A 10726-nucleotide genomic window follows, 5' to 3' on the forward strand; every position below is an offset into this window, starting at 1 on the left:
CAGCTTCAGTTCATTATTAAAATGTGTTGATGATTGAAATATTCCAACAGTTTCAAGAGGCACATTTACCAAAACGACTAAAATATTGTTTGATAGTTTATATAAATTTGTGAACAAGAAGGTGAGACAACAGAAGACTGTCCTCAGGGGATGCTATGTGGGGTTTTTAATGTTTGAAAACATTTTCATACAACTATATTTACATAAGTTCTCGATTTACCGGTCGATCTACGTTCCCACCCTCATCTATGGTCATGAGCTTTGGGTCATGACCGAAAGAACGAGATCGCGGATACAAGCAGCCGAAATGGGTTTTCTTCTCAGGGTGTCTGGGCTCTCCCTTAGAGATAGGGTGAGAAGCTCAGTCATCTGGGAGTCACTCAGAGTAGAGCCGCTGCTCCTTCACATCGAGAGGAGCCAGTTGAGGTGGCTGTCATCTGGTCAGGATGCCTCCTGGACGCCTCCCTGGTGAGGTGTTCCGGGCACGTCCCACCGGGAGGAGGCCCCGGGGAAGACCCAGGACACGCTGGAGGGACTATGTCTCTCGGCTGGCCTGGGAACGCCTCGGGATTCCCCCGGAAGAGCTGGAAGAAGTGGCCGGGGAGAGGGAAGTCTGGGCCTCCCTTCTGAAGCTGCTACCCCCGCGACCCGACCCCGGATAGGCGGAAGAAGATGGATGGATGGATATATTTACAGTTTGTCTCAGGATGAGAATAATTTACACAACTAGTACATGTGTTAGCATTTTTTGGGTTGGACAGAAAATATTCTCCATTTCTGAAATGGATCATATAATTTAATTGATTTATCATGTGAAAACGGTGATCTACAACATACTGTTATTTATTTGGACCAGTAGACTGATAAAATATGACAGATTTATTAAACAAGATAAGTCTGACCTCGTGTTCTTAGATTTTATTTATTGTCTCAAATAATGTTCCCTTACATCAGATTATAGGAAGAAATCATCTGTTTTCTTATCAAATAACTCTATTTATTTATTTAAATCAGTGATAATACCACCCTGTTTCCAAATGAAATATTTCTAACATTTTATGTATTTAAGAAAAAAGCCCAACTCACCTGTAAAATTATTTTTATTTGTGAATTACCAGATAATTAAAATAAATTCAGTCAAATCCATGATTACACTTCTGCCTAAAGATGATTATTAGATGAATTCATTTACCAAGGAGCTAACTGTCATTACACTCTAAGTTTATCTCCTGTATATATTCTTCATATATTACTGAGTTAAATTTAAGTAATAGTTGCCCTAAATTATTGTTGTGCTACTAAAACATACCATAACAAACCATGCTACCCAGTTCTATTTCTAAGTTTATATGAGCTAAATATCACATATTTTATATAAAAGTTGCTGATTTCTGCATGGGAATCAGTGGGAGCTGTATCTGGAGTTATCTCTGGTCTCGATGGTTTTGATGAGCAGCTTCGGAGCCGGAGAGCTGCTGCTGCTGCTGCTTTGGTAGCCGTTACTGTATTTAGGAACTGGAGAAACAGGAGAGAATCAAAACAAATGAAACGTCTGTTTTTGTTAGACGCTGCTGAAATGATCACGGGAACACGCAGCAGCGTGGATCCGTACCGGGGCTGGAGACGGCCTGGATGTTCAGGATGGACTGCTGCCCGAGTCTGAACCAACAAAAACAAAAATTAAACTCCAGTCATATTTCACTTTCCCCTCAAAGTCACTGGAATGAGACTTTGTGATTAAGTCAGGTTTATTCTGAGTAAAATCCTTAGCCACTTCTAACTGATGGATTTCTCATTCCGGCAGCTGCTGGCGCTCATTTATCCATTACGACAGTCCGGTCTTTATTATCATCGCTTATGAAAACGTGCAAATACTTTAATGATGAATTTACTGTCATATTTTTCTGGAGTGAATATTGAAAGACACAGAAAACAGAGTTTCCGTCGGTCTGTCCTTAATGATGAAACTCAAAGACAAACAGCAGCTCGATGTTACGAATCAAACTCAAACGATCAATAATCTGTCAATAAAGCCGATCAGCTGTGACCTCATCACTAACGTTCACTACAGAAACACTAAATACTAACGAGTTTTTTCTAGTTTCCAGTGCAAATATCTTAGTTCACTTAAAATAAAACTAAATGAAGAAACTTTTCAGTAAAATATAGGAGCTTGTTTTAAGTGAATGATTCTTTAAATTGTATTTTAAAACTAGGCCAGATTTTAACATGAGAAAATCTCTGATAAGTGAAAAAAATCTGCCAGTGAAGATAGAAATGATAATTATTGATTTAAAACAAACTCCTATATCTAACTGAAAGTTTCTTACAAGTTATTTCAAATGCACAAAGATATTTGCATAGAAAATTAGACAAAAACTCTTCTTTGTGTTTTTACGTGCTCCTGCACAACAAGTCGTAGATTTTCTCTGTCTTTGTTTCAACTGTAAAGTTATTCAGTGTTTCTGATTGTGTGTGGATGTGCTTCCTGTCTGCTACCTGTCCTCCTCTCCCTCCAACAGCTTCCTGTAGGTGGCGATCTCGATGTCCAGAGCCAGTTTCAGGTTCATCAAGTCCTGCAGAGGCAACAAATGAATGATTAGACTTCCGTTAGCAGTTTTTCGTCTCTTCTCGCTGGCGGCCCACCTGGTACTCCCTCAGCTGCCGGGCCATGTCCTGCTTGGCTCTCTGCAGAGCGTCCTCCAGGTCTCGGGTTCGAGCTTTAGCCTCTTTCACCGCCAGCTCTCCTCGCTCCTCTGCTTCAGCCAGCTGGTTTTCCAATCCGGCTCGCTGATGAGGAGACACCAGAAACAATCAGTGCTGGATGTTCATCAGGTGTTTCTGGATGAGTATGAGCTGCACCTGCGCTTTCACAGCCTCGATCTCACTCTGCAGACGACTGATCAGCCGGTTGACCTCGGCGACCTCTCCCTTCACGATGCGAAGCTCGTCTCCAAACTGACTGGCTTGGACCGACATCTGGTCAAACTGGAAACATGACAGCCTGTCACTTTGCATCTCTGCAGTCTGACAGGCTGCTGGACGAGCCGAGGAAGCGGCATGGCTGCACCTTGCTCTTGTACCAGGCCTCGGCTTCCTCTCTGCTGCGGGCGGCGATTTCCTCATACTGGGCTTTGACTTCCACGACGATCTGCTCCATGTTCAGGCTGCGGCTGTTGTCCATCTGCACCACCACCGACGTGTCTCTGATGCTGGCCTGCAGCTCACGCAGCTCCTGCACGACAAACCCAAACGTTCACAGAGAAACCTTCTGCTTCAATAAGAGACAGGTAGTTAAACCTGTGAGTAATTTAACTATTCACAGGTTTTCATCACTGCAAAAACACTAAATATTAACAAGTAGTTTTGGTTTCATTTCTACTTCTAATATATTATTACACTTGAAATAAGATAGATAGATAAGATAGATAGATAAATCTTTATTGTCATTGTCACAAGGACAACAAAATTTAAAAGGTGCCATCTGTCAGTGCATATGCTTAAAAACAAAAAATAACTGTCTCACAATTCACACTCAATGTAAGAATTAACAAAACTAACTAAACTGTTCAGGTCAACAGTTCCTTAATATTTTTGAAAAAGTACTAGCTCTGGCAGCAGATATTTTCGCTGATAACATGGAAAAACTGTGTTGGTGTTGAATAATCTGCTAAAACTAGAAAGGACTACAGGGAAATGGTTTGTGTTTTTGCAGTGTTCTGTCTTTATTACTCTAATATTACAGGCTGAGCAGAGGATTTGAAGACGCTAGCGCTGCTGCTAGCTGGATGGACCAACTGAATGTCCACCTTTAGCTTTGACTCTGATGATGAGACTTAAGGACAGAATAATGAACTCACAAAATGTGAAGCTTTTATCAGAAACAGGAAAACATGAAGTTTTTCCTGACATCTACGTCACCTCCTCGTAGACGCTGCGCAGGAAGTTGATTTCATCGGTCAGAGCGCCAACCTTATCCTCCAGATCTGCTTTGACCAGGTAGGCCGAGTCTACATCCTGCAAACAGTCACCCACAAGGACAAGGTAAGTTTCAAACCTGTGAATCAAAATGAGTTCGGTTCAGAAAGCTTTTTCAGAATAAAAGCACCTTCTGAAAAGAACCATCTTTCAGCAGGTATCAAACATACTTCTAATTAACCAAACGTTTCTGAATTAAAATATGTGTCTGTTATTGGTATTTAATATTCATAGATAAATTGTCAAATTTACATCAACTGTAAGCAGAAAATTATCATAATTTAGTAAAATAAATGCTTGAAAACATCAGTCTGGATGTTTCACGTAAATATCAGATTCAGTCTTGTTGCTCAAAGACAACGTGAAACTTTCTTTTTTTTTTTTTACAAATATAATAAAAGTTTATTTTTTATCTACACATTAATCTTACTTTATACAAAACGGACAGAGAGCTTCGTGATTAGCATTTGTTGAATTTCTGGTGTAATCATTTGGACCGAATATGACCAGAACTCCCAGCAGCCTTTGCAGAAGTGCTGTGATCATATCCGGTCATGTCGCTGTCAGGTCGGTGTTGCCATGACACCCAAAGCTGCTTGGCCTGCTTCCGTCCTGGACTAGCAGCAAAACAGAGAGCAGCCATGACCTGCAGCGAATACCTGAGTGAAGTTGGCCCCCCCACCTTCTTCAAATCAGACAAAAATGGTGTCAAACGTTTATGCTACGTTTGTGCTGGTTTGTGCAGCAAAATTTTTTGTTTGTGCCGCTATCATTCTAAAGATATAAAGAAATGTTTTTAGAGGTCATCAAAGGTCAACCAGCCCCCAACCTTCTTCAAATCAGATGAAATGATGACCTCTAAAAACATTTCTTTATATCTTTAAAATGATAGCGGCACAAACGAAATGGGTGTCAATTAACTCAGCTACGTTTGTGCTGGTTTGTGCAGCAAAGATTTTTGTTTGTGCTGCTTCGGTTTTGAAGATATTAAGGAAAAGGTAAAGGTCAAAAGGTCAACCAGCCCCCCCACTTTTATTAAATCAGACAAAATTGGTGTCAAACGTTTGTGCTACGTTTGTGCTGGTTTGTGCAGCAAAAATTTTCGTTTGTGCTGCTATCATTTTAAAGATATAAAGAAATGTTTTTAGAGGTCATCAAAGGTCAACCAGCCCCCAACCTTCTTCAAATCAGATGAAATGATGACCTCTAAAAACATTTCTTTATATCTTTAAAATGATAGCGGCACAAACGAAAATCTTTGCTGCACAAACCAACACAAACGTAACTGAGTTAATTGACACCCATTTCGTCTGATGAATGAAGGCCAATGAAGGCCTGACGGAACAACCAGGGGTCAGCAAGCTCTGAGTGAAGTGCGCTCAGGCAGCCACTAGGGGCCGCACTAGAGCAGCAAACAGAAATGAAAGCAAAGAAACCCCGGTCTTCTTGAAATCTCCTGATTGTGTCAAATTAAATTAAAAGGAATGAGGACAGATATCTCTGGTTTGGTAAAATGTATTCTGATAATGATGATAATCTAAATCTGCAGGAGATTTGGATCTGTTCAGTTGTGATGGACTATAAAACATGAAGCAGGTTTTATTACTCTGCATTCATACACAACTTCTTTATTTTAAACACAAGTTTGAAAACATAAACAACTATTGATGCCACTGCAGCTGTTATTTTGTATAAATGGAGGAATGTTAACATAATGAGTTTTTCTCATTTCTGACTGAAATATAATAGTTTATGCCTTTCTATATCAATTTCTACATGGTGGATTCATGTCAATGCATATCTTTAAATATAACAAAATCAAAACGTTGATCAGTAATTAATCAGAAACCTCTGGTCTGAACGATTACAGGTATTGGTATAAATTACTATTTTTAGTGTAGCTGTAAATAAATTGGTTTTGAGATGTTTGTTGTGAATAGAAATAAAGTGAAAAGTTTATAGATTTGGAGTCAATATTCTTCATTGATTTGTTTTCATGAAGCATAAAGGCAGATTTACTTAAAAATATTTTCAAAATGGGTGCGTGCCGTGGTGGCGCAGGGGTTAGCGCGACCGTATTTGGAGGCCTTCAGTCCTCAATGTGGCCGTCGCGGGTTCGACTCCCGGACCCGATGACATTTGCCGCATGTCTCCCCCCTCTCCTTCCCCATTTCCTGTCAGCCTACTGTCATATAAGGGACACTAGAGCCCAAAAAAGACCCCCTGGAGGGGTAACAAAAAATTTTGTTTTTAAAATAGCAGCTATTAAATGAACCAATACTTTTCATATTAGCTCAGATATTGAGAAACTTTCATTTGAAAAGATGCTTTGCTGAAAATGTTTCTCTTAGAAAGCTCTTAAAGTTAAGAAAATCATATAATCTATATTATAAGATGTGATATTAAACTAATCCAGCAGATTTAAAGCCAACTGGCTGCAGCAACAGACGAAATGGACAGGAAACGAGTTTAGAATTCAAATTCAAACATACTTTAATAATCCCAAAGGGAAATTAAATGTGGCTGTAACTCAATAATTTAGATCCTTCAAAGAGTTACTGAAGATGATGATGATGATGATGGCCTGACCTTCTTAAGGATGACAAAGTCGTTCTCCAGGTTGTTTCGCTTGTTGATCTCCTCCTCGTATCTGAGGGAGACAGAGGACAGAGTGTGTGTGTGTGTGTGTGTGTGTGTGTGTGTGTTTGTTTGTTTGTAATACCTTGTGGGGACCATTTTCCTGACACTACACTGTGGGGACCCACTGCTCCATGTGGGACCGAAGCCTGGTTCCACAAGGGGAAATGCTGTTTTTGGGTCAGGGATCAGATTTAGGACTAAGATGTGAATTGAGTTTTGGTTAAGGTTAGGATAAGGGTTAGGCTGTAGAAATGAATGGAAGTCAATGGAAAGTCCCCACAAAGATAGCCACGTAAATGTGTGTGTGTGTGTGTATGTGTGTGTGTAGGTGTGTGTGTGTGTGTGTGTGTGTGCGTGTGGGGTGAGTGTGTGTGTGTGTGTGTGTGTGTGTGTGTGTGTGTGTGTGTGTACTTGTGCTTGAAGTCCTCCACCAGGCCCTGCATGTTCCTCAGCTCCCCGTCCAGTTTGGTTTTGTCGTTGTTCACCAGGTCGTTCTGCCGCCGCAGCACCGCCATGTAGGCCTCGAACAGCGGCTCCACGTTGGAGCGACTCACGCTCTGAGACTGCAGCAGCTCCAGCTTCGTCTCCAGCATCTTGTTCTGCTGCTCCAGAAAACGTACCTGGACCAGGCGGGAGAGGGACCCATCAGCAGGGGGAACCATCAGCAGGTTCCCATGGTCTCTGTTAATTTAGTTTCTGGGAACCCTGCGACCTTTAACCCTGATCTGGTGGAAAGTTTAAATGTTTCAGTTTCTAATGTTCTGATCGTTTTGTCCTCTCTTTGCTCTGCGGGTCGAAATGTGAAGCTGCTGTTGGTTTGGCAGACAGAAGAAGAACAAGAAGAACAAGAAGAAGAAGATGGCTGAGCACAAAGCCCGTTGTCAGGTCGGTATCAGTTCAGCTCAGGTTTCCTGCTGCACCGCGGCCTAGACAAAGCCCGGTCCAGACAAAGCCCGGTTCTGTTGGGAGCGGCTCTCGGCCCCTGCGGGCTGCCGGCGTTGTGTTGCTCCGGATCGATCAGGTTTCAGTCGCTCTCTGTGGGACTGAAATGGGCCAGGAGGCTCAGGTATCCAGAACCTTTGGGTCAGAAGAAGCTTTCTAATCCCGACTGAATTCTTGACTTTCTGAATCTTTAAAAGTGAAACGTGAGATTATTTGAGCTTTGAGTCAGGAAATGCCGAACATCCTGTGGTGGGTTAAAGTGGGTCGCCTGAAACAAGCCGGGCTTTGTTCCTTCATGGAGCTGAAAAGCGGGTCGGCTCAGCAAGTTGATTTACTCCAGTAAACTTTATTAAATTCTGAATATGTTGTGGAGATGATTTATAAAGGAAAATTATTCTTTGTAAGCCTGGACTGACGCGTCAGCAGTTTGTCTTCATATTTCATTCCTTCAGTATTCTGCAGAACTTCAAACAACTTTCTGGAACATTTTAATAAATTCATTTTATAGAGAAATACATTTAGTTTTAAACAAAGACGTTAAAATATTAATGCTTTAAAAACATTAAATTACTCTGGAGACAAACGTTTGGCTGAAAACTCGGATGCATTTCTCCCACAGGAAGTTTATTATTTATTCGGCCAATCATAAATCACGTGATCATAACTTCATGTACAGTTTTATTTTGAAATGCTATTTTATAATAACACAAAAATAAACACGGCATCTTTCACATCGTGTGAACCCATTTTAAGATATTTTATTCTCTTTTACTGCAACAATAGATGTAAATATTAAAAAACTTTTTGTATTTCTGTATTCAGAACTTGGCAATTAGTTGGTCATTTCTGGACTTCCTGCCAGACCGGACCGGATCAGCAGCCGGACCGGACCGGACCGGACCGGATCGGCTGTCAGGCTCACAAAGCGTTTATTGTCAGGATGTTTCTGAGTCCGTGAGAAAGCAGACAGATTATCCTCAGACGGATCCGAATCCACTGGGAACCTGGGCAGGATCTCCAGAAACAATAATTCATAACAGCAGCAAATATTATAAATAAAATATTATAAATAAAATATTACACATATAATACAGCCTGCTAACGCTCCAGTTTTCTTTGCTTACATGGATTAAAGGTTCTGCTGAGTGACTGAAACTATTTTAGTTTTTTTCCTCTTCATTCTGAAAATAAACAGGTTATGTAAAAAACTCTATTATTTTAGTGATATTCAGTATGAAGAGGTTAGGAAACCAGATGCTGAAATCCAGTCAAAGTTGTGTTTTTATAAAAAACTGTTAAAAACAATGAAATGATTTCTGACATTTTTCAAAATCAAAACAAAGTCATCATAAAATTTACCAAGTAATTTTAGTTTCTGGATCAAACATCTTATTAAACTTGAAATAAATCAAAAAACAATTTACCAGGAAGGTTTCAGCAACAAGTAGGAGCTTTTTAAAAAATCAGTAATTCTTATTAATTTAAAAAAGTTTTATTTCCATTGGGAAATTATTTAACTTAAAAATATATTTTTCTCATGTTGCAAATGAAAAATCAGCCAATGCAACTAAAACAGTTTATTTTATTATTAATAAAGAATGATTGATTTAAACAAGCTGATATCTTTTACTGAAAAGTTCTTGGAAAATTAGTTTTTATTTATTTGCTCTAGAAAATAAAATTACTTGGTAAGATTTTATGTTTTGAAATTTCACGAACATTCTTCTTAGTGTGTGTGTTAGTGTGTGTGGGGGCGTGTGTGTGTTAGTGTTTGTGTGTGGGGGGGGTGGAGGGAGGGGGGCGTGTGTGTGTGTTAGTGTGTTTGTTTCTAATACCTTGTGGGGACCATTTTCCTGACATATACTACGTTGTGGGGACCCACTGCTCCTTATGGGGACCAGGCTTCGGTCCCCATAAGGGTAAACGTTGTTTTTGGGTCAGGGGTCAGATTTAGGACTAAGGTGTGAATTGAGTTTTGGAGAGGGTTGGGTATGTAATGGTTAGGATAAGGGTAAGGTTTAGGCTGTAGAAATGAATGGACGTCAATGGAAAGTCCCCGCAAAGATAACTGCGCAAACATGTGTATCTGTTAGTGTGTGTTAGTGTGTGTGTTAGTGTGTGTGTGTGTGTGTACCTTGTCGATGAAGCTAGCGAAGCGGTTGTTGAGGCTCTTGATCTGCTCCTTCTCGTGCGCTCGGCTCATGGACAGGTTGGGGTCGATCTCCAGGTTCAGTGGGGCCAGCAGGCTCTTGTTGACTGACAGCGAGGTGAGCGAGGCCCCCAGCCCGCCGTGGGGCCCGCTGGCACCGGCGAACAGGGAGCTGGTGCTGAGCGACACACCGCTGAACGGCCCCGAAGCCGGAGCGAAGCCACTGAACCGCCGGGAGCCGCTGCTGCAGCGGACGGAGCTGCTGGAGCTGATCCGCTTGGTCCGACTCAGACTCATGGCTGCAGGAAACACAGGAAGGAAAACCAGAAGAAGGAAAACCAGAAGAAGAAAAACCAGAGGATGGAAAACCAGAGGATGGAAAACCAGAGGATGGAGGGAGTCTGAACAGGTCTGAACGTCCTGGAACAATGACGCCTCTCAGGTGTCCCGACCTTTTAAAGGAGGAGAGAAAGTGGAGCAGAAACATGAGATCTCACGTCTCCGGTTCCAGAGGTCTATTAAAGGCCTGGAGCGACTGCTGCTGATTTATTTCACTTATTTTGAACATAAAAATAATACGTAGCTTCCCACCAGTTGCATAATAACATAAATCTGACAATAGCAAATAAAAATGCCAGAAACAACAGAACACCTGAACTACAACCAGAGCAGCTGGTGGACTGGAGGAAACGACCAGGAAAAGTTTCTCCTTCCTCTAATCCTGCAGCTCCTGGATCTGAAAGCAGGATTTAATCTTCAGGATCTCAGATCTTCAACTTGAGGAATAACCAGGTTAGGAATTATGTCAAAACAACCGGATGATCAAAACACAGTTTCAGTCTGATCGATAAGGATCACTCTGATCGATAAGGATCACTCTGATCGATAAGGATCACTCTGATCAGCAGCTCCATGTCGTGACGTCAGAGCTGCTGTTTGATCACTGAGATCTCCATCGGGAGGATCCTGGTTGTTTTCACCATTCTGAAGTAAGGGAACATCCTGTCGCTGAAGGTG

At 41.3% G+C, this 10726-nt stretch overlaps 1 protein-coding gene across 2 annotated transcripts; it reads right to left on the reverse strand.

Moving 5' to 3' along the window:
• Positions 1-1081: 1081 nt before the first annotated feature.
• LOC102234061 (intermediate filament protein ON3-like) lies at positions 1082-10126 on the reverse strand. Of its 2 annotated transcripts, none has more exons than XM_023353532.1 (10): positions 9695-10126; positions 7030-7238; positions 6568-6628; positions 3922-4017; positions 3071-3235; positions 2863-2979; positions 2647-2790; positions 2500-2576; positions 1613-1659; positions 1082-1515 (listed from the first exon to the last, which is right to left on the reverse strand). In XM_023353532.1, exons 1-10 carry the CDS (start codon positions 10004-10006, stop codon positions 1403-1405), a joined length of 1341 nt encoding a protein of 446 aa, XP_023209300.1. In that variant the 5' UTR covers positions 10007-10126; the 3' UTR covers positions 1082-1402. The 2 variants fall into 2 exon arrangements, with proteins under 2 accessions (XP_023209300.1, XP_014330067.1); XM_014474581.2 differs by having other exon boundaries at positions 2863-2988.
• Between the last annotated feature and the right edge of the window lie 600 nt (positions 10127-10726).

The sequence above is a fragment of the Xiphophorus maculatus genome, chromosome 20, assembly GCF_002775205.1.
Source record: "Xiphophorus maculatus strain JP 163 A chromosome 20, X_maculatus-5.0-male, whole genome shotgun sequence".
NCBI lineage: Eukaryota > Metazoa > Chordata > Actinopteri > Cyprinodontiformes > Poeciliidae > Xiphophorus > Xiphophorus maculatus.